We start from the raw sequence: 25,094 nt of genomic DNA on the forward strand, positions 1-25,094 counted from the left end.
GAACGCATGCTGATTGACAGAAAGCGGACATTTGGGGGTGCTCACCGGCCATTTTGTAGGAGTGTCATGAAAAACGCAGGCGTTCCCAAACATTTTCAGGGCAGGTGTGTGACATCAGCTCTGGCCCGATCAGCCTGTTTGTATCGCACTGTAGGAGAACGTCCTGGGCTATGCACAGACTGGAAAACTCATTCGTTGGTGAGTGAGTTGCGAACGGATTTGCAGCTGACCGGTGTTTGCAAAGCTTTTCGCACGGCGTACACAGACTTGGATTTTCACTCTGGGTAGTGACTGTTCGATCGCAAACCTCTCCAAATTGGCAGAGGTGCGATCAGGTCTGAATTAGGCCCCAAGTCCTTATGGGTTTTAAGTGTTGACTGCTGCTTACAGGTACGAGGATACCAGGCCTAACTTCTTTGTTGATAAACAGTTGGGAGTATGTAGCGCCCAGCCTATGTGTGTGGTGTGAACAAAGCAGCATTTTATGGTATAACCTGGCTTACCTGTTTCTCAATACACAGTCTTGTTTCACTAATGTGTTCCCAACTGTAAAGCACAATAGAATATGCTGGTGCCATATAAATAACGAATATAACATGCCTAGGCGTTTCTCTCTGAGAGCCTGGGAGAGCAGGAGATGCACAACCACTTGCCAAGATGGAGCAGCCACCATCTGCACAGAGCCCTTAAAGAGGAGTTGACAAGCCCCTTTACTGGGTCCTGTCCAATGTCTCGCTGACTTTGGACACACCCAGTGGCTGTTTTTACATAGGGGCTGCAGCCCTCCCTCCCCACCCCCAAGTAAATAAATCAGGATTCGGTCTCTAGGTCGACAAGGTCTAGGTAGAACACTATTGGTCTACAGTAAGTAGGTCGACATGGCTTCTATGTCGACAGGGACTCTAGGTTGACATGACAAAAGGTCGATATGAGTCCCTTTTTCTTTTTTTACTTTTTCATATTTTACGATCCAAGTGGACTACAACTGGGAACGATAACCTGTGGCAAATGCAGTGAGGCACTTTGCCGAAAGCTCGGGAGCCATGCAAGGGGACACGGTGCATTAATTGGGATTCTCAGTCACACTACGAAGTTAACACAAATTTTTTTTTTTTAACTCATGTCGACCGAGTACATGTTGACCTAGAGTCCCTGACGACCTTGTCAAACTACTTACTGTCAAACTACTTACTGTCGACCAATCCGCAACACACCCTGAGTGAATGTATGCGCATCAGGTAAGGTCGCAATTTTCTCTGAAACCAAACCGACAAGGCAAAAATATGAACCTTGGTGGAGGCCAGACGAAGGCCCAAGTCCAGGCCTTGTTGTAGAAAGGCCAAAAGTTTGGCCGTACTAAACTTGTAAGCGTCATGATTGTTAGATGCGCACCAAGCAAAATAAGAATTCCAGACCCTATGATAAATCTGAGCAGAAGCCGGTTTCCGGGCCTTCAACATGGTATGAATGACCGCCTCAGAAAATCCTTTGGCCCTTAAGACGGAAGCTTCAAGAGCCACGTCGTCAAAGCCAATCTGGCTAAATCCTGATATACACAGGGGCCCTGAACGAGGAGATTTGGGCGCTGCGGAAGTAGAAGGGAACGCTCTATCGAGAGACCCTGAAGGTCTGAGAACCAATGCAGTCTGAGCCATGCTGGAGCGATTAGAAGTAGTATTCCTCCTTCTTGCTTGAACTTCCTTATTACTCTGGGCAGGAGTGACAACGAAGGGAACACATATGGCAGCCGAAAGTTCCATGGAATTGCCAGTGCGTCCATGAACGCTGCTTGAGGATCCCTTGTCCTTGCTTCGAAGACCGGAACCTTGTGATTGTGTCGAGACGCCATCAGGTCCACATCTGGAATGCCCCACTTGTCCACAAGGAGTTGAAACACTTCTGGATGGAGGCTCCACTCTCCGGCGTGTACGTCCTGACGACTGAGAAAGTCCGCTTCCCAGCAGTGGCGGTTCTTGCCACGGGCAAGCGGTACTTTTGCCCGGGGCACTGCCTTCCGGAGGGCGCCGGCGCCATCCGGAGGGCGCCGCACCAGGGCAAGATCCGCCACTGTGCCCCCCCGCAGTGCCCTGCTGTGCCCCCCCGCTTTGAAGGGAACCAGACGCGTAGCGTCTAGTTTCCCTTCATTGAGAAGACCTTAGTTGTGCGGTGCGCGATGACGTCATCGCACACCGCACAGCAAAGGTCCTCTCCATGAAGGGAAACTAGACGCTACGGTCTAGTTTCCCTTCATGTAGAGGACCTTTGCTGTGCGATGCGCGATGACGTCATCGCGCACCGCACAGCATAGTGGCACAGACACTAAGGGTCATAATTGACCTCTAGTGTCTATGCTGTTCTCTGGGAGAGACGTAATAACGTCTCTCCCATAGATCGAAGAGAGGAGTAGAGCGGCGCCGCCGGCGGAGGGGTCTGCAGCGGTCTGGATCAGGAACGGGGATGGTAAGTATACTTTTTTTTTATTTCATTTTTTCTTTCAGCGTCGTGACCACGCCCCAATTTGAAACCACGCCCCTTTATTTTGCCCGGGGCACCACAAGTTTAGGACCCCCGGAATGAACACTGCCGATATGGCTGGCAGATGGCGTTCTGCCCACTGAAGAATCAGTGATACTTCCATCATTGCCATGCGGCTTCGAGTGCCGCCTTGATGATTTATGTACGCCACCGTGGTGGCGTTGTCCGACTATACTTGAACAGGTCTGTTCTGTATCAAACGCTGGGTCAAGTTCACACCGCCCGCAATTTCAGAATGTTTATCGGGAAGAGACACTCTCCTTGGTCCACCGACCCTGAAGGGAGTGTTGCTCCAACACCGCGCCCCAACCCCTCAGACTGGCATCCGTCGTCAGAAGGACCCAGTTGGAGATCCAGAAGGGACGACCCCTGCTCAATCGATGGTCCTGAAGTCACCAGCTTAGTGACCAATGGACCTCCGGAGATAATGAGATCATACGAGACCTGATCTGGTGAGGCAGGCCGTCCCACTTGGCAAGAATAAGCCTCTGGAGAGGGCGGGAATGGAATTTTTTTTTTTTTTAATTCAACAATTTTTATTAGATTTTTTATAGAAAAACAAGAACAGGGAAGACCTTCATGATATAGACAAACCAAAAACCGGAGAAAAAACGGTATAGTTACAGTGTTTCAACATAAGGTATTTTTAAGTCACATCAGTGAAATCAACAAATACATACATAGTCGGTAGCTGTAAGCTTGGGTAAGAGGCAAAGGATGGACAATCTTAACCTACATGAGGTCTAGGAAATGATGAAGACAGTACCGGTGTACGTCTCAACATAAGAAATTATCATATACCTAAGGCCAAGCACCCAGTTCTACCTGAGGATTTACAGAACATCAATATACCCGAGAGGTCAGTAAAGAAGACAGACAAGAGGAGGGGGGGGGGGAGGGGGGACAAATGGGGAAGACAATACAAGTATAATCAGCTCATGAATGAGTGGCGTCCAAAGACATCTTAAGTAAGACTAGTGAAGAGGCATTTCAGGCATGTTTAGCCACTCTAACCAAAGAGAAGGTTCAGTACCTATATGGCATCAGACTGAACATACAGCGTGGGGTATTAAAATTAATATATTTACATTTCTAGGAAAAGAACAGGAGATCTCAAAGGAACAGTACATGGGCCTAAGTTGTCAAGAGGCTCTATCGATTTGTCTATATAGGTACCACGTTGTGGTCTCAAAAAGTTTATAGATGAACGTTTGAATATCCGGGTCTAGAGTATCAATATACCTTTCCCACTTCCTGGTAAACCGCCTGACCCCTAATTCAATATCAGGAAGAGTAGCACGCCTCTCAAAATAAATAATCCGGAGGGTCATGTGTTTCACAGCCATCAAAGAAGGGGCAGACGGTTTGATCCAATTGTTAAGAATTTGTTTCTTGGCTATTGTTAGGATAACAGAGAGTACCGGAACAATGTCCCTATCTTCAGGCCCAAGAGACCACTCCCTAAAATCAAGTAACAAACACGCCTTCGGGCGTTTTATTAACCGTAAGTTAAATACTGTGTTGAGATAAGCAACCACCTTGTACCAAAACTTAGATATTTTTCGGCAAGACCACATATTGTGGTACAAGGTGGCACTCTGCGCAGTACATTTGATGCAGCAGCCAGTGTCGTCTGGGACCATGTGTGCCCTCTGATTAGGTGCTATATATGCCCTTTGGAGCGTCTTCAAGTGTACCTCTTGCAAAGAGGCAGAGTGTAAGAACCTAAAAGTGGGTAAAATGTTATCTAGCAATTCAGCGCTCGATCCCATATTGGGGATATCTCTGGACCACGAGGACAACGCAGGGTCCCAGAGCCGGTCCCTATATGAGACCCTAAAGGTGTTTCTGAAGTAGCTGAGATGGTAAGGACAATCTTTAGTGAGCACCATTAAGGTGCGCAGCGGGTCTGTGGTAGCCTCAGAAATCATAGGATGAGACTGGGATTGAGCAAAATGTCTAGCCTGCAGGTACATAAAAAATTCTCGGTGGGAAATACCAAATTTTGTCTGGATATCAGAGAAAGAAAGCACTACGTTGCCTCCTGGGTCGTATATGTCTCTAATAGCTGCGATCCCCTTTTCTCTCCAGCTCAAAAAATGTGTGTTATCAAGGCCAGGAAGGAAACATGGGTTACCCCAAAACGTAGTGTGAAGAGAGGTGTCAGGTTTTCTCTGTGCTTTGGTGTGTGTGGCCTGCCATGCTCGATATGTATGCCAAAATAAAATATTATGTTTTATCCCAGATGGGAGACGGGAGTTTGGGGTGTGTAAGAGTGCAGCAGGGGAGAAAGGATGGAATACGGCCAGTTCAAGTGTCAGGTTCGTAAATACTGATCTGCCCCAAAGCCAGTCTGTGATATACCTGTACATTGCTGCTCTGCTAAATAGGACAGGATCCGGGATTCCCATACCTCCCTCTTCACGTAATAGCTGTAATCTAGCGTAGGGGACCCTTGGTCGTTTTCCGGCCCATAGAAATCTAGTGAAACATTGTTTAAGGAAAAGGACATCTTTCTCAACGAGGGCAATAGGGAGCATAAGCAGAAAATAAGCAATCTTGGGAAAGATCACAGATTTAATAACTTCTGCGCGACCCATAAGAGATAGGGGCAGAGACGACCAGTCAGTAAGTATTTTAGACACTTTGGACAAAATAGGCCCAAAATTAATCGCATATAGATCCGGGAGGGAAGTAGGGATCTGAACTCCTAAATATTTAAGACTATCTCGGGTCACTGGAAATCGGGACAGGACCGGGTGAAATGGAAAGAGGGAAGAGTCCCCTGAAAGGAGGAGAAGCTCGGATTTAGATATATTAATCTTGTATCCCGCAAAGGAACCAAATTGTTCAATCAGGGAGACAATCGCAGGGATGGACATATCCGGATGAGAAATAAATAGAAGCATGTCGTCGGCATACAGTATAATTTTACCGTGGTGTCCATGATTTTTATGCCTGTAAAGTCGGAAGAATTTCTCAGGGAAACAGCTAAGGGTTCTAAAGCTAAGGCAAACAATAAAGGTGACAAGGGGCAGCCCTGTCGTGTGCCACTCTGGATAAGGAAAGGGGAAGAGAGAATATTATTCCCTAAAACTTGAGTGGAGGGAGATTCATAAAGCCGGGAAATAAGAGAGACAAAGTCTTCAGGTGCACCAAAGCGATGGAGCGTTTCATACAAATGGTCCCAAGTGACCAGGTCGAACGCCTTTTCGGCATCAATGGATAATAGAACATTAGTGTCAGTGGGCTTGGAGAGCTGGAAGGCCTGCATAACAGTCAAGACCTTTCGGATATTGCTCACTGATTGCCGACCCCAGATAAATCCAGTCTGGTCAGTATGCACTATATCAGGGACTATGAACTTGAGTCTATTAGAGAGGATTTTAGTGAATAATTTATAATCCGTGTTTAAAAGGGAGATCGGACGATAAGAATTGGGAGACTCAGGATCCCGGCCAGGCTTCGGTATAACCTTTATGACGGCTGAATTAAAATATTGGGGCAAGGAAGCACCATGCATAAAATAACTAAATAAGACAGAGAGAGGTTCGCTCAGTCTAGTAGATAGAATTTTATAGTAGTCATTGGCGAAACCGTCAGGGCCCGGAGTCTTCCCAGTCTTCAGCCCAGCTATTGCTAGAGAAACTTCTTCAGTGGTGATAGGTGCAAGAAGAGAGGTACAGTGCGACTCTGACATTTGAGGCAGATCAGTAGAAGACCAAAAGCTAGACTTGTGTGTCTGATTAATAGGAGGACGTGAATACAGTGTGGTATAAAAAGACTGTAGCACCTCAGCAATCTCGGCCGAGGTCCGCACTCTGTCCCCACCTTGGGTGATCAGAGAGTGAATGACCACTTTAGGGTGCCTGCCTTTTAACAAACGTGATAACAGTTTGCCAGACTTGTTGCCATATCTGTAAATGCTACAGTCCCTTGAAAATTAATATTTCGCTTCCATTTGAGAAAGGAGGGTATCAAACAGTGTTTTTTGTGTAAGGTATCGTTCTCTAGTAGAAGGGGAGGGGGAGGATTTAAATTCCTGGAATGAGTGAGTAAGGGCCGCCTGGGTTTCCAAGTATTGTGAATTTAAATCTAAATCCCTTTTTTTGCTATAGGAAATAATGTGTCCCCGTATAACTGATTTTGATGCCTGCCAGAAAAGAGCAGGATCATCGCTCAGAGTTTCTCCATTGTGCGTATGATAATCCAGCCACGCTGCATCTAATGAGGAGCGGAATTTCAGAGAGCCACTTAAATGAGAAAGGAAGTGCCAGGAGCGAAAAGGGGATTTTTCTGAGAGGAGCTTCAATTTCATCCAGCATAAAGCATGGTCTGAAATACAGATATCCTCGATTTTAGAGTCAGCCACTTTTGAGAAAAGGGAGTCAGATAACAGCAGATAATCAATCCTCGAGAACGTGTGGTGCGCAGCTGAGAGACATGTAAATTCCCTTTCTAATGGTTAGCATGCGCGCCACACATCTACTAAGGACAACTGCGAGCAGATATAGGGGATACCAATACGTGGTAACGAGGGGGGAACACGAGGGGGAGGGGATTTATCCATGGTTGAAGAAGAATATAGATTAAAATCTCCGCCCAGGATTATGGGAATTTCAGAGTAATTTAGTAGCTTAGTGACCAGGTTCGTGTAAAATTGCTTAGAGTATTGATTGGGAGCATAGATATTACAGAGTAGGAACCTGGATGTATACAATGTGACCTCTGCCAGTACATACCGACCCTGAGTGTCATCTAAAATCGCTTGGACAGAGATAGGGACCATGTGTCTTGCTAATATAATCACTCCCCTAGCCTTAGAAGAGAAGGAGGAAGAGGCTACCACAGACCAACCCATAGTGTTCAGTTTCACCACCTCATTTGGCATAAGGTGAGATTCTTGAATGAAAACAACATCCATCCCCACCTTCCGAAGATAGAGTAAAATCTTCCAGCGTTTAGCTGGGGAGTTGATCCCTCCCACATTCAACGTGCCGACCCTTAGACTAGCCATGCATCAAATGAACTGGGAGAACCTGAAAACCTGCACAGTAACCATAATATCTACAGTCGCCGAGAAACGAATACCAATCATACCAGGGTGGACACATGAGGAGAAGAAGGGGAGGGGGAGAAGAAAAGAAGGACAAAAACAAAGAAAACACATAAAATATAACATTAACATTGTGGAAGAAAGTCCTGCTAAGGACAATCGTAACTTCAGAAAACGAGAACAACCGGTTCGAGCAAGCACAGAGGCCGTCTTAGACCGCCACTGAGCCAGCCAGAATTTGATAACCTGAGGAAAAAGTGAGGGGAGGGGCGCCCTTACCCACCCTCGGCAACATAATATATGAAAATATACATAAGAAAAATAACCAGAAAATATCAGAGCACACAGAGCTTGTTACAGACAAAGAAAAGTGCAGCCTGTCACATAAGTAGAAGGGGGAAATATCTCCGCTAAGCATATATAAGCATTCTAGAAAGATTGCACATCCAGGAAAAAACAACAGATGAATAAGAAAAATCTAGAACATAAAACAAAGCAAAATGGTTCGGCCCGTTGTATAGGACCAAAGGCTCTTTTGGGGGGAAAAAACACCCGCAGCGGCTTCGACAGCAATAATTAATTTGAATTAGATTGGCGGACATAGCCGGAAACAGAAAAGTCCAGGAGCAATACTCAGCCATCTCGCTCCAGGGTGTCGTCCACCTGAGAGGAGTCGTCATCTGCCTGGGAGGCCTCGGAGACATAAGCTTCTGCATCTGCATGATTTGTAAAGTCTCGAAAAGAATTTCCATCAAACAGACGTAGTCTTGCGGGGAAGAGCAGAGCGAATTTTTAATTCGCCTTTACCAAACGGGAGCAAAGGGGGGTAAATTCTCGACGTGCCCGGGAAACCTCCGCGGAGTAGTCCTGGAAAATGGCCAAACGAGCTCCCTCCCATTGTAAATTCCTATGCTTCCTGGATGCCGACCATATTGCCTCCTTATGGAGAAAGTTCAGACATTTAAATATGACCACACGTGGTCTGCTATTAGGTGCAGAACGTGGGGGACCCAGTCTGTGGGCTCTCTCAATAACTAAGCCAGTGCATTCATCCTGGATATGCATTAAATCAAGGAGGGACGTTTGCAAAAACAGAGTCAAATCAGGACCTTTCAATGATTCAGTGATCCAGCACCCGAAGATTCGATCTCCTCGATCTATTTTCAAGATCGTCAACCTTGTTCAGCAGTTGAAAGTGAGATTTCTGGAGCTCATCATATCTGTGTTTAAGATCCCCAACATCCTGAAAAGTCTCCCCCAGCCTTTGTTCGTTTGTAAGAACAGTCTTAGATAGCTGCTTAATTTGGGATTTTAGATCTTTTACTGCTTGCAGCATTTTAGCAGCATGTGCATCCATGATAGGCTCCATGGCATCCCTAACAGCTCTTACTACATCAGCATAAGTCACTGGAGAGGCAGGGGTACAGTCAGGCTCACCTGAGGGAGAAGTGTGTTTTGCAGGAGCCTGTTTGATGCTGCCAGCAGCCTGCAGGCTCGTTTGTGAGTTAGGTGCGGCGGCCATCTTGGATTCTCCCGGCCGTTTTTCAGACCTCGATCTCTGGACTTTAGGGGGCATAGGGGAGGACAGAGATCTTTCCATCCAGCTCTCTACACCTTCCCACTGATAGTGTGCAGCAGGCGCGGAGAAAAGCCGCGGACGGGAGGCGCTGCGTGCTCCGGTTGCCGAGGGTGCAGGAGAGCTGCAGCAATCAGCTTCTCCTCACATGGGCGCCGGAACCGGAAGCCGGGCGGGAATGGAATTGAGCGTACTCCATGTCGAAAGCCGACACCATGAGACCTAGCACTTGCATTGCCGAATGTATCGACACTTGCGGATGAGATAGGAAGCATCGAATCCTGTCCTGAAGCTTCAGGACTTTCTCCTGAGACAAGAACAACCGTTGGTTGTGAGTGTCCAACAACGCTCCCAGGTGCACCATGCTCTGATCAGGGACCAGGGAGGATTTCTTCCAGTTGATAAGCCACCCGTGGGCTTGTAGAAACTGGATAGTCAAATACAGATGACGTAGGAGAATCTCTGGGGAATTTGCCAGGAACAACAAGTCGTCCAAGTACGGTAGGATCCTGACCCCTTGATGGCGGAGTACAGCCGTCATTACAACCATAACCTTGGTGAAGCCTCACGGAGCCGTGGTCAAACCAAAAGGTAACGCCGGAAACTGGTAATGGAGGTTGCCAACCGCAAACCTCAGGTACTGTTGATGCGACACTGCAATGGGAATATGCAGGTAAGCATCCTGTATGTCCAGTGAGACCATATAGTCCCCAGGCTCCAAAACCAGAACAAAACAGCGAAGAGTTTCCATACGAAACTTGGATACCTTCACAAATTTGTTCAAGGACTTGAGGTTGAGAATGGGCTGGGAAGACCCATTTGGTTTCAGGACTAGGAACAGCGGTGAATAGAACCCCTTTCCTCTCTGAGCCAGAGGCACCTGTACTACCACTCCTGTGTCCAGGAGGGACTGTACCACTGAATGAAGAGTCTTTGCCTTCACCTGATCCGAAGGGACGTCTGTCAGGCAAAATCGATGAGGGGGACGATTCTTGAAGGATACGGCGTAACCTCGAGTGACGACTTCCCGTACCCAGGCATCGTAAGTGGTCTTCAACCATTCCTGGGTAAACCCTAGAAGTCGGCTCCCCACCCTGGGATCCCCCAGAGGGAGGCCCGCCCCGTCATGCGGCAGGCTTGTCAGTTTTGGAGGCAGGCTGACGGGCAGCCCAGGCCCGTTCGGGTTTGGGCTTATTGGGTTCGGAAGTGCGAACCTGTTTTGTGTATGCCTGACCTTTTGCTTTCCCTGAAGGACGAAAGGAGTGAAAGAAAGTACTCTTAGCCTTCTGCACCGAAGGAGCAGTACTAGGAAGACATGTTGTTTTAGCAGACGCTAAGTCAGCCACTATCTTGTCAAGGTTTTCTCTGAAAAGAATGTCTCCTTTGAAGGGCAGTACCTCCAGGGTTTTCTTAGAGTCCATGTACACAGACCAGGACCGTAAACAGAGAATTCGGTGAGCCAAAATGGACGTAGTAGACGCCTTGGCCGCCAGAATACTGGCATCAGAAGCCGCCTCTTTAATGTAATGAGACGCTGTAACAATATATGACAGGCATTGTCTAGCATGATCAGAAGCATTGGAAGGCAACTCCGCCTCCAGCTCCTGAGCCCACGCTTCCACAGCTTCCGCAGCCCATGTTGCTGCAATAGTGGGCCTATGCACCGCACCGTTTAGGGTGTAGATTGCCTTCAAACAACCCTCCACACGCTTGTCCGTCGGCTCTCTCAAGGACGTGACAGTAGTTACAGGCAGAGGATACTACCAGCCGCGCCACTTGCAAATCTACTGGCGGGGGTGTTTCCCAATTTTTACTAAGCTCCGCAGCAAGGGGGTAGCGAGCCAGCATCTTCTTGTGAGGCGTGAACTTCTTTCCTGGATTTTCCCAGGACTCCTGACGTATGTCAATTAAATGTTTAGAGTGAGGTAAAACTTGTTTAACCACCTTCTGACGCTTAAACCTGTCCGGTTTCTTAGGGGCAGTGTCAGGCTCCTGTTCATCATCAACCTGAAGAATGAGCCTGATAGCCTCTAACAAGTCAGGAACATCCACCTGAGAAACAACTTCCCCATCAGAAGCATCAGGATCAGAATCTGTGGGGTCCGTATAAGCGCCATCCTCATCAGACGAGGTATCTGGGATGTGGGGAAGTAATTGCCCGCTTAGAGGACCCTTTGGTATTAGGCGTGCAAGGGTTAGACTTTTGAGTAGTCAGTGATTGGTTCAATTGCTGTAACTGATTGGACAGTTGATCTGCCCATGGCGGATTAACCGCGGGGACCATAAGCGGTTGTACCGGCGCAGGAGGTCCCATAGGGGGCGTTAGTCTAGTTACCAGTGTATTCAATAGCGTGGAGATGGTAGCCCAAGGTGGGTCATTTTGCACCACCATTGCTACACTCCCACTGGGGGGCAAGGAACCTCCACAACCTGAACCCTCAGCTGCTATGTTATCCTCAAATGTGTCTGCAGCGTCAACACCACGCAGTGTGGGATCAGCCCTAGCTCCGTTGCCCTTTGTAGCCGACATAATCAAAAGCTCAATGCAAGGCAACATAGTACAATATCAGCAGCACAACACCTGACAAGAACCCCCTGTGCAGTGTACCAGCACAAACAGGGAATTCAAGAGGTATATGGTGACTAAAAATCACAGAGAAAAATACACACTGAGTATATCCTGTGAACTGCCTATATTATTATAAACCTGACACACTTAGCCCCCTCAGGTTATAGAATATAGGGATAGCAATCTGAGTGAGAGACACGAAATGGAGTTCACACAGCAGCTATATGCACACACACATAGTCACAGTTTGTACATTGCAGAAATTATGACATGCAATAAAACTACACTGGACTAGCAACACAGAGTAGTACTATGTATAGCTATACACTGAATAGATATAACAATGCACAGTAAAGACTAGATGTATATCACAGGGTACTTGTACTAAATAACCCTGACTAAATGCACTTTTTCTTAACTAACACTGTCAGCAGACATGTAGAATACTTAAGTGTCATGTAAAATGCACAGCGCTGACAGGCAGGCGGATTTACAGAGGAGGATTTGACCAAACAGTCCCAGGATCAGCTCTGCTTGCTATAATGGCGCCCAAACGCTGACAGGGTGTGAGGGAGAGAGAGAGATGCAGCTCCAGGGCGGGAACATTTCCTCTAAATGGCGCCCTGGGGCTGGGGGAGGGGCTACAGGTCAAAGCCTTATCCCCCGTTGGACTTCACCACTGAGTACTGGGGGCTTAGTAAAACAGTTTTATAAGAGAAAACCGACCTGTGCCCATGCCCTGGTAGTCTAGAGGGGTCCCTGTACTACCAGTGTCCACACCGGCCACGCGATTAAAAGCGGGTCCCGTTGAGGGGACTCCTTACCTTCTCCCTGTAATGTGGCCACCCGATCCGGGAGAGCAGCGGTCGTGTGTGTGACTAAGAATGAAGAAAACCAGAGCCTCCGCTGTAGGTACCCAGGAACCAGGGTGCGGGAGTATACAGCGCCGCTGGGGAAGGTGATGCAGCTGCAGCAGGAGATGTCTGACTGACAACTAACACAGTCAGTGTCTCTGCAGCAGCCCTTGAAGTCTTCAAAATACTTTAAAAGCTTCTTTCAGGGCTGCTGAAGCAGCTCCCCTGTTAAGTGCCTGCTTTACTGCATTGCACCAACTACAAAACTGAGCTCCTGTGCACGGAGCCGGGGTGATATAGGAGGCGGCTCTATGCATCTTGGGAAGAAGGTCAAAGCTTTGAGCCTGTTGGTGCCTCGGATCAAGATACTACTCTACACCCCAATGTCATTCCTTGTGGAGCCCAGTATACCCCGCAGCAGAAATATGTATTTTTTTATAATATTTGCAAACTTCTTGATCCAGGTTGCTGTGAACTATTCTGTAACCCGTCACTTGCTGGTAACTGCTTGTGTTCAGTTGCTAATTGGCTACCTGTGGAAAAGCTGTGGAAAATGAACCTGCATCGTGGTACTTTTACCCTGTGTATGTCATCCATGTCACAATAGCTACATAACCATATAAGCACACTGCATGGCCAAATGTCATGCTTTGCTTTTGTGCCCTGTTTTGCAGTTTGCATTATGCTTTTAGCTGGGATCAAAAGATCCCGTGAGCACCGTTTGCTAACGTGTTTAAAAGCAGGGGAACATGGAGATGGCCATGCAACTTCTTGAAATTAATAACAGTACATTCCGGTTTAAATGTTATTGTTTATCTATAGAAAACAACCATATTATCAGCGCTTTATAGTGAATTTCTTATCAGTTCTAGCCACATTGACACTTACAATCTAAATTCTGTAATACACCTTGTTTTTTTTCTTTTCTTCCAGTAAACCTATCGGTATGTTCTTGTTCAATATAAGAGAATATATGTATTGTGGTACTCAGATTTTATAATTTTTATAATTATACATTATATAATATTCCATTATCAGCGCCGTAGAAACTTTTCTTTCGTATGCATTTTTTTTGTCTATATGAGAATACAGCACGACTCGGAGGTTAACCACAAAAACAGTGAGAACGTTAATAGTGGCCTGGTTTGTATCGAACAGATTGCCTGCTGTGAGGCAGCAATGCTAATCAGTTTGGTATTGTTCTGGGTCACTAACAACTTAATGTTCTGTGCAGTATCTAATGGATTTACTAATATTCTGATACAAAATGCTACATTGCAGTGTTTAATAGGAAAACTGTGTAGTGTACAATTTTGTATGCAGATACAGTCACGGTCGCACACAAAATATAGGCATGCCAATTTAATCATCATAAGCTGCTTGTACGTTCTATTCACATTCCCGAAAAAGACGCATTTAATGGAAAAGTTGCACACAAAGACACTTGGCGCTACCAAGTTACGCCACGGCACAGCGTGACTAGAAGGGCTGTTTAACGTACCAGGAGGCTAGATGTATGCGGACACATCTGTACATGTGAATTTTCTTAGCAGTCTTCAGTTTTAAGAAGGTTCCATTCTACATTTAAAACACCTTTAAAATACATCTTAGTAGGAATTATCCAAAATCTTACAATCCTTACCAGCGTTCCATTGATTGTTGCCTCCAAAGAGTCTACAAGCTCAGCAGTGACGCCAATCAGTTTATGGTAATCAGTCTGCATCTTATTAAAGCGCTTCATATAGGTGATGGCTTTATGCTCAGCTTCCACCAACTGCTGCTGCAGTTGCAGGTCTGCAGAATATAAAGGTAGGAGTTTAGCGTCTGTTTGCAAAGAGTACCTCAGTTATCAAATATCATAGCATGTAACCAAGACACATCTTTCATGATTTCTTGCCCTAGAATTACATTTTCAGATACTGTACATAGCTAAAAAATACAAAAAGCCATAAAACGTATAACATAATATAGTGTGGAATTCAATTATTTTCACCACCCCCTGTCGCGCCCGCCTACAGCTATTCAACTGTTTCTGCCGACGGGTGCAATGTCATCATTCCAGCTCGCTACCCCTGGGAGCTGAAATGCGCAAAAAGTGACCCATTTGAGTGCCCAAATGAGACTTCTCCCAATTGGTCTATGACTTCAGTTGAGTTTTGCCGCTTTACGCGGCTAAACCTGACTGATATGGGCGCGTTCAGCGAGATAAGGGGGATCAATTAAATATCGCCCTGCAATCTCCCATCACTTTAGATAGGAGATCGGGCACAAGAAAACAATTGAATTCCGCCCTAGAATGAATTCCATAAAAGAAATAACAACCTAAGCATATACTTTAGGAGACCATGAAATAATTTGATCGTGCTAGTCTAATTTGAGGGAGATGTATGAAGCAGTGAAAAGAAAAGGACCAGTGAAGAAGTTGCCTATAGTAACCAATCGGCTTTGAAGAAACATTTATCAAGTACACTTTATAAAATAATAGGTACAATACATGCTGATCGGATGCTAGGTCTTCATTGGTCCACTTCTTCACTCTTTTCACTGCTTCATACACCAATCCCTTCATTCTAAATAGGCATAGTTGGGAGGTACAGATTGAAGAATCTAACATACAAACTGGTATTAGTAAATAGAAATTTGTCCGAGATTGTAATATAACATTCCTAATTCTGCTTTCTTCATATATTTACAATTATGTCATGCTTGGGTGATCAGAAAATAGGATTTTAAATACCTACCGGTAAAACCTTTTCTCATAGTCCATAAGGGATATTGGGGACAGATTAGTACGATGGGGTATAGACGGGTCCAAAGGAGCCAGTGCACTCGTACGAGGCCACAATCTTTCCCAACAATTTTATGCAAAGATGAATGGATACTCAAGCAGGTCGGAGCACCATGCGAACCATTTCTTGAAGTGTTCTCACTTTTTCCTCTGGGAGGAACACTTTCTGTGCTACCTTATCCAGGAGCATTCCCAGAAACAGGAGCCGCTGAGACAGTTCCAGGTGGGACTCCTGCAGATTGAGGATCCATCCGTGGTGAGACAGTTGTATCGTGCGATCTATATGGAGCAATAGAAGCTCCCTGGAACTCACTTTTTTTCAGGAGATCGTCCAGGTATGGAATTTACGTTGACCCCCTGGACCCTGAGCTGAAACATCATTTCCACCATCACCTTCGTGAACACCCTCGGAGCTGTTGGGCCTAATTCAGAGTTGATCGAAGCAGCAAATATGTTAGCAGTTGGGTAAAACCATGTGCACTGCAGGGGGGATTTGATATAACCTGTACAGAGAGAGTTAGATTTGGGTGGGGTGTGTTCAAACTGAAATCTAAATTGCAGTGTAAAAATAAAGAAGGCAGTATTTACCCTGCACAGAAACAAAAATAACCCACCCACATCTAACTCTCTCTGCAAATGTTATATCTGCCCCCACCTGCAGTGCACATGTTTTTGCCCAACTGCTAACAAACTTACTGCTGCGATCAACTCTGAATTACCCCTGTAGACAGGCCGAACGGTAACGCCTGAAACTGGTAGTGATCGTTCAGAAGGGCGAACCGCAGATAGGCCTGATGAGGAGGCTAAATTGGGATATGGAGGTAAGCATCATTGATATCCAGGGACGCTAGGAATTCCTGTTGGTCCAGGCCTGCGATCACCACCCTCAAAGATTCCATCTTGAATTTGAAAACCTTCAGGTGAGGATTCAAGGACTTAAGATTCAGAATGGGTCTCACAGACCTGTCTGGTTTTGGTACTACGAACAGGCTGGAGCAGTAACCCTGTCCTTGTTGTTGTAGGGGTAACTGGAACAATGACCTGGGACTGGACCAACTTGTTTATGGCCAGTAGCAGCGTACCACGCATATTTCCAAAGCTGGTAAGCCCGATTTGAAAAATCGTTGGGGAGGAGCACCGTCGAACTCCAGCTTGTAACCCCGAGAGATGAGGTCCCTTACCAAACCATCCCAGATGTGGCTGTAGTGACGTAACCGAGCTCCCACCACGAGATCCCCTCGGAGTGGTTGGGCACAGTCATGCTGAAGTCTTTGCGGAAGCAGAACTGGTGCTCTAGTCCTGAGATCTGGCAACGGCTGGTTTCTTAGGTTTTCCTCAGGAGCCTCTAGCTGCGTTGGAGGCCCCCCTGGCCCTAGATCGAAATCTGGAGGACCGAAAGGACTAATTAGATCGTCCTGGGTAGGTACGTCTAGCAGGCAGAGCCCCCAAAGGGAGAAACGTGGATTTCCCAGCAGTAGCTTTGGAAATCTATGCATCCGATTCACCTCCAAAAAGCCATTCACCTGTGAAGGGAAGAGATTCCACATTATGCTTGGAGTCAGCATCAGCAATCCACTGATGCAACCATATGGTTCTGCGCGCAGACACAGCCATAGCCGTGGTCCTAGCATTAATATTGCCACTCTCTATAAGGGAGTCACAGAGGACTCTTGCCACGTCCTGATTGTGTTTCAGGAAAGGTACAGTAGTAACTAAGGTCATATCACCTGAGAGACCTTCCTGAATTTGAGTAGCCCAGGAATGAATTGCATGTGTCATCCAGCAACCTGCAATGACCGGTCTTTGAGCTACACCTGCAGCAGTGTAGATAGATTTCAGAGTGGTCTCAATTTTCCTATCTGCCGGGTCCTTTACCGTAAAGGAGCCCGGAGCAGGAAGTACCGCCTTTTTAGAAAGGCGAGGGACAGACGTCTACTGCTGGAGATACTTCCCAGAATTTCCTGCCTTCAGCGGCAAAGGGGAAGGTATGCAAAAACCACTTGGACACCTGATATTTTTTTATCTGGATTTTTCCAGGCTATTTTAAATAAGTCATCCAATTCCTTGGAGTCAGGAAATGTGACTGTCATTTTGTCTTGTGGGAGGAAAAATGATTGCTGATTATTAGCATCCTCCAGCGGGAGCTTTAACACATCCCAAACAGCCAATATGAGGGGTTCAATACCCTGTGTAGGTGTGGCGTCTCCACTTATGGATCCACATCATCCTGTATATCATCATCAGTATCTGACAGTAGTGCAGGTAAAGCACGTTTTTGTGCACCTGCAGTAGACAGGGGGGGGGGGGGGATGTTTAGCAGCTAGATTTGCCACTGCTTGTTGCAGTTCCTGAGTTTTATTGGCATTTGCAGTGAGTTGAGATGACATACCAGACATCATAGTTTTTATAGCCCCCAGCCAGGGGCTATTAGTAACCATTAGTAACCGCTTAGAAATCACTAGTTTCTTATCTGGGGAACCCCACGCTTCTTCACACAATTCATTTAACTCATCAGATGGGGGAAAAGTCACTGGCTGCTTTTTCTCCCCAAACATAATACCTTTTTTTGTGGTAACCGGGTTAATGTCAGAAATGTGCAACACATTTTTCATTGCCGTAATCATGCATCGGATGGCCCTAGTGGATTGTACATTTGTCTCATCCTCGTCGACACTGGAGTCAGACTCCGTGTCGACATCTGTGTCTGCCATCTGAGGTAGCGGGCGTTTTTGAGCCCCTGATGGCCTCTGAGATGCCTGGGCAGGCGCGGGCTGAGATGCCGGCTGTCCCAAAGCTGCGTCATCGAACCTTTTATGCAAGGAGTTGACACTGTCGGTTAATACCTTCCACATATCCATCCACTCAGGTGTCGGCCCCGCAGGGGGCGACATCACACTTATCGGCACCTGCTCCGCCTCCACGTAAGCGTCCTCATCAAACATGTCGACACAGCCGTACCGACACACCGCGCACACACACAGGGAATGCTCTGAGGATAGGACCCCACAAAGTCCTTTGGGGAGACAGAGAGAGAGTATGCCAGCACACACCAGAGCGCTATATAACAGAGGGATATACACTATACACAAAGTGAATTTTCCCCCAATAGCTGCTTATATCACAATTTGCGCCTAAATTTATGTGCCCCCCCCTCTCTTTTTTACCCTTTCTGTAGTGTATACTGCAGTGGAGAGCCTGGGGAGTGTCCTTCCAGCGGAGCTGTGAAGAGAAAATGGCGCTGGCTGTGCTGAGGAAGATAGCCCCGCCCCTTCAGCGGCGGGCTTCTCCCGCTTTTTTTAATGAAAATTATGGCGGGGGATTAGGCACATATACAGTTTAGAACTGTATTATGTGCAGTTTGCCATTAAGGTATACTAATTGCAGCCCAGGGCGCCCCCCCCCCCCCAGCGCCCTGCACCCACCAGTGACCGGAGCGTGTGGTGTGCTGTGGGAGCAATGGCGCACAGCTGCAGTGCTGTGCGCTACCTTATTGAAGACCGGAGTCTTCAGCCGCCGATTTTCTCCGGTATCTTCCGTCTTCTGGCTCTGCAAGGGGGACGGCGGCGCGGCTCCGGGAACGGACGATCGAGGTCGGGCCCTGTGTTCGATCCCTCTGGAGCTAATGGTGTCCTTTAGCCTTAGAAGCACAAGCTAGCTGCAAGCAGGTAGGTTTGCTTCACTCCCCTCAGTCCCACGTAGCAGTGAGTCTGTTGCCAGCAGATCTCACTGAAAATAAAAAAACCTAACAAATACTTTCTTTATAGTGAACTCAGGAGAGCCCACTAAGTGCATCCAGCTCTGGCCGGGCACAGATTCTAACTGGGGTCTGGAGGAGGGGCATAGAGGGAGGAGCCAGTGCACACCAGATGTAGTACCTAATCTTTTTTTAAAGAGTGCCCAGTCTCCTGCGGAGCCCGTCTATTCCCCATGGTCCTTACGGAGTACCCAGCATCCACTAGGACGTCAGAGAAATAGGTACAATACACATACAACACAGCCTGAAACACAATACAAGCTTGCCCTATTGCATGTGAGAGGAGACACAGGAGAGATGACACCAGCACACCCATCGCTGCACAGCCCCAGTGAGGCCCGCGTTTTACATATACATAACCAACAGTGAGACTGACTTATGAAAACTCCCTCAGAGGAATAATATTTGTGCACAATATAGCGACTCTCTCCCTCTACACCCGGTACCAGTGATCCAGCGTGTGACCTTTATGGAGGAGCTGTATGAGGCTGCTGCTGCGTATGCGGAGGAAGGCGCCAAAATGCTGCTGAGCCCGCTCTGATGTAGCTCCGCCCCCGAATAGGCCCCAGAGATACTGTGTAATATTTATACTAGCCATGTCTCCCTATGTGTTTGTAGCCTCCCAAAAATGCTTGGTACAAGAAAATTTAGCCAGTCTCACACAGGGGATACAGAGGGTCCCCCCCAGGAGGGACCCATACGCCTCACCCGCGCTTCTGCCGCACAATGAACCAGGGGACCCCCTTAGCAGGGTCCCCGGTATGTACTCACCACCAATGGTCACCTTCAGGCAGAGTTAGGGGTGTACGGCATGCTGCGGCTGCGACAGCCAAGGTGCCATGCCCCGCTGAACAAACAGCCCCTCAAGACGGTGGTCCTGCAGTGGGGAAGCGGCTCTGCACCTCAAAAGGCCGGTGAATGCCCCCCCCCCACACCCCGCCCCCTAACTCACACGGCACAGGTATGCTGTTGCCCAAACAGCATACTGAAAGAAATAAAAGTTTAAAAGAAATTGAAGAAAAAACTTTGGAGCTTGCAGAGTGTGCATCCTCTCCTGAGGGCACTTTTTTCTAAACTGATCTGTGGGAGGGGTGTGGTTCATCAAATCGACAGTGTCTAGGTCGACAATGTTTAGGTCGACCACTATAGGTCGACAGTCACTAGGTCGACATGGATGGAAGGTCGACAGGGTTTCTAGGTCGACATGTACTAGGTCGACAGGTCTAAAGGTCGACATGAGGATTTTTTTTTTTTTTTGTCGTTTTCTTCGTAGAGTGACCGGGATCCCAAATTAGTGCATGGCTCGCTTCGCTCGCCATGCTTCGAGCATGGTGCCTTCGCTCCGCTACCGCTTCGCTCGGCACACTTTACCGTTCCAATCGCAGTCCACGTGGATCGTTAAGTATGAAAAAATTCAAAAAAAGAAAAAAAATGTGAAAAACTCATGTCGACCTTTAGACCTGTCGACCTAGCACATGTCGACCTAGAAACCCTGTCGACCTTCCATCCATGTCGACCTAGTGACTGTCGACCTATAGTGGTCGACTTAAACATTGTCGACCTAGACACTGTCGATCTTCAGACCGGATCCCCTGTGGGAGGAGGCATAGAGGGGAGGAGCCAGCACACCCAGTTGAAAAAAATTAAAGTGCACTGGCTCCTTTGGACCCGTCTATACCCATCGTACTAATATGTCCCCAATATCCCTTATGGATGCTAGAGAAATACAAAGTAGAAGAGTCTGTGAACCATTTTCCCTGTTAAAAAGTTGCTTCTTACTGTTTTAAGTGTTAAAATTATCTCTATGTTGTACTTTACCCTTAGCAGGGACAGCGTCTGAAAAGTCAGAATATCCTGCTGAAACAGGGAGCTATGTACTGTAAGCATAATAAAGTCTGGTGCTGTTGCTATGAATCCAGATTTGGCAGGAGTGTTGGTGGTGTGCTTGGAAGGTGTAGATTGCTTTGGGGGTGTGGGTTTTGATCAAATGCTTTTTATCATATTCTTTGGAATTACAAGTGAATTCTATTATTTTTGGAATGTCAGTATTTTACTATAGTTAAAATGGAAGCTGCTCACTCAAATTAAGTAATGCCTCTCAGGTGCTGTAAGGGATGGGTTGTTCCAAACTAGAACAGTACACAAAACAGATTTTCCCCAGCACACCAAGAGGCATTAGCAGTAAGATTTGAAAAACTACACGGTAGCAGATAATTCAGAGATCTTAGTTACATATATTTGCGAAGATATGGTAAGCCTCCTGGCCAAATGTCAAGGCTTCTCTGATACTAGAGGTCCCTACACTGTAAGATAACAGTACCCACTCTGGGCCATATAATGGTCTACTGTAAGGATACAACAACAGGAGACTTCTGACTGACTGCAAGCTGCTTTTGGGGATCAAGCACCATTCTGAACCACTATGTTTGATTGGTTTGCAGAATTTCGGCACTGGAGACAGTCTCTGGAAGATGACCAGTGTCACCATCATCACGGGCAGCATTGATGCCGCACGGGCCATACTTGAGATGGACGCCAGGGTGACCATGGCCCAGTTAGAGAATGAGATAGGCATCTCATTAGGATCCATCTGCTTGATACTCAATAAAAAGCTTGGCCTGAGCAAGGTTTCTGCACGCTTGGTGCCACATCAGCTGACTTAAGAGCAGAAGGAGGCTAGGGTGACTTAGTGCCGCAACAAGCTGGCCAGGCTTGATGGACGTTGCTCATTCTCTGTCTGGGAGATCATCAGTGGTGATAAATTCTGTATCTACAGTTTGGACCTTAAGAACAAACAGTCAGTCCAGTGGATCCCAGTTTGAGGTGCGCCATCACTTATGTTCCAAACGTGAGTGCAGCATGGCCAAGCAGATGGTGGCTGTTTTTGTGGTCAAGACTGGTTGTGTAGCTACAGTAACCACTTGTGCAGCAGTGCACCATCACTGGGGTTTGGTATGTCAACCAATGCCTGCTGCAAGTGCTGGAAGCCACTTCCAGGCGCTGTCCAAGAATTCGCACTCATGGTGCCTTTCTCCAGCATGACAATGAACCTGTTCACAAGTCCACTAAAGTGGTGGATTTTCTGGTCCAAGAAAGCATCCAGGAGCTTGGTGATCCGCCAGACCTGGCCCCTTGTGACTTTTTCGTGTTTCCATATATCAAGTGCAAGATGCATGGGAATACTTTTGAGTCACCGGAAGCTGCAGTGGAGACCTTTCTCCAGCATACAGAAGACATACCTCCACTCTATATTATTCTTCTGAACAACACTACTGTACTGGAATTCTGGCTCCTCGATCCTGTCCCATACCAATCCTCACTGCTAGGTCACACACACCCAATTTCCAGACCACCCACACGCATTCAGAACTAAGCCAACCTTATCGCCATCTCCTCGGTCCCTTCCCTTCCTTTCTCCTGTGCACTCTGGAATGCTAGATCAATCTGCAACAAGCTGCCAACTATCCACGACCTCTTCATCTCCCACTTTTTTTAACCTTCCCGCCATCACTGAAACCAGGCTCTCCTCCTCTGACACCACCTCCCCTGCAGCCCTCTCCTATGGAGGCCTCTCCTTCATCCACTCAGTCAGACCTGACAACCGCCAGGGTGGAGGAGTGGGCATCCTTCTCTCCCCAAACTGCACCTTTTGTGTCATCCCACCTGAGCCCTCCCCCACCATCTCCACCTTTGAGGGCCACACTATTCGCCTCTTCTCCCCCATTTACCTCCTTGTGGCAGTGATCTACAGCCCCAATGGCCACTGTTCACCTTTCCTTGACAACTTTGCTGCCTGGCTTCCCCACTTACTCTCCTCCGACCTCCCCTCTATCATCCTCGGTGACTTTAACATCCCTATTGACATCACTAATGCAGCTTCCACTAATCTTCTTGCCCTTTCAACCTCCTTAGGACTTTCTCAATGGACCCCTACTCACAATCTCGGCCACTCCCTTGACCTTATCTTCACCCACCGATCTGATCTCTCTGATTTCACTAACTCATCGTTCCCTCTCTCTGACCACCATCTGCTTTCTTTCACCCTCTCATCTTCACATCTCCTCTCCACACCCAGACCCTCTCCTCTGTCTCCCTCCGCCGCTCTAAACCCCAACCCTGGCACACCAAAGTAACACGATTCTTACAAAAATGTTCACGCACCGCTCTCACTCTCTGGCGGACTACCTCCATTTCAAGTTTATTCTATCCTCCTACAGCTCTGCTCTTTCCCTCGCCAAGCAATCATCTCTTCTCAGTCCTCCAGTCCACACCGTCTCTTTGAAACTTTCAACACTCTCCTTCACCCCCCTCCTCCTCCCCTCCCATCCTCCCTTACTGCCACTGACTTTGACTCCTTCTTCATCTCCAAAATTGAGGAAATCCGACACAATATATCCTCCCATCACTCCGCTGCTGGACCCCTGTCCCCATCATCCTTCCCCTCCATCTATCCCACCCTGTCCTCCTTCCATCCCACTACAGACAAGGAAGTCCACTCCCTCATCTTATCCTCCCCCCCCCCCCCCCCTCAACCTGCCCTCTGGACCCCCTCCCATCTTCTCTGCTCCCTCTCCCCCACTGCCTGCTCCCACCTTGTTCACCTTTTCAACCTATCACTCTCTACCGGCATCTTTCCCTCACCATTCAAACATGCTCTGGTCTCACCTATTCTCAAAAAACCCAACCTCGACCCTTCATCACCCACTAGCTACCGCTCCATCTCTCTTATCCCATTCGCCTCCAAACTACATGATCTACTGGTCTACAACCGTCTCACAAGTTACCTCTCTGACAACTTCATCCTTGATCCACTACAATCTAGCTTTCGCCCACTCCACTCAGACTGCCCTGGTGAAAGTCACCAATGACCTGCTTTTGTCCAAATCCAGAGGCCACTTCTCTCTGCTTATCCTTCTGGGCCTCTCTGCTGCCTTTGACACTGTGGATCATTCTCTCCTCCTCCGCACACTCCAAAACATTGGCCTCTCTAGCACTGTCCTTGACTGGTTTACCTCTTAGCTCACTAACTGCTCCTTCTGTGTCTGCCTCTGGCACCACCTCACAACCTTCCATCTTTCCTGTTGGTGTCCCTCAGGGTTCTGTCCTCGGCCCCCTTCTGTTCGCCATGTACACCTCTTCCCTGGGTGCGCTCATTAACTCCTTTGGCCTTTAATACCACCTCAATGCTGATGACACACAACTCTACCCCTCCTCTGCTGATTTGTCCCCCTCTGTCCTCTCTCAGGTTTCCAGCTACCTCCCCGCCATCTCCTCCTGGATGGTGGAGCGTTATCTGAAGCTCAACGTGGACAAAACTGAACTCATTAGCTTTCCCCCAGTCAGAGTAACACACCCTACCAATATCTCTATCACTGTTGACAACACCATCATCTCCCCCGTTCCCCAACTCCACTGCTTGGGCGTAACTCTTGACTCCTCCCTCTCCTTTGCACCCCATATCCAAGCTCTGGCACAATCCTGTCGGTTCCAGCTATGCAACATTGCTCGCGTCAGGCCATTTCTCTCCCAGAGTGCAACTAAACTTATCATCCACTCACTGGTAATCTCTCGGCTCGACTACTGCAATGTTCTCCTCACTTGCTCCCATCTTGCTCCCTTCCAATCTGTCCTCAACTCCGCAGCTATGCTTATCTTCCTCTCCCGCCGCTCCACATCTGCCACTCCCCTTTGACAAAATCTGCACTGGCTCCCATTCCCCTACAGAATCCTCTTCAAACTCCTCACCCTCACATACAAGGCCATCTCTAATTCCTCTGCTCCCTACATCTCTAATCTCCTCTCACTTCATACTCCCTCCCGCCCCTTACGGTCGGCCAATGACCGGTGCCTCTCCTCTACCCTGGTCACTGCTTTCCATGCTCGAGTTCAAGATTTTGCACGTGCTGCACCCCTTCAGCTCCATTAGACTCTCCTCGACCTTGCAAAGCTTCATCTAAGCTGT

The 25,094-nt window shown here is 47.6% G+C and overlaps 1 protein-coding gene across 5 annotated transcripts in view; it reads right to left on the reverse strand.

Moving 5' to 3' along the window:
• The window catches only part of ARMC9 (armadillo repeat containing 9), a 433,139-nt gene that overhangs the window by 170,063 nt on the left and 237,982 nt on the right, over nt 1-25,094 (reverse strand). For all 5 annotated transcript variants that reach the window (XM_063916557.1, XM_063916560.1, XM_063916558.1 and 2 more), the window contains exon 8: nt 14,233-14,384. In XM_063916557.1, coding sequence (XP_063772627.1) covers nt 14,233-14,384 — 152 coding nt within the window. The remainder of the gene's footprint in view (nt 1-14,232; nt 14,385-25,094) is intronic.

The sequence above is a fragment of the Pseudophryne corroboree genome, chromosome 4 (assembly GCF_028390025.1).
Source record: "Pseudophryne corroboree isolate aPseCor3 chromosome 4, aPseCor3.hap2, whole genome shotgun sequence".
Taxonomy (NCBI): domain Eukaryota; kingdom Metazoa; phylum Chordata; class Amphibia; order Anura; family Myobatrachidae; genus Pseudophryne; species Pseudophryne corroboree.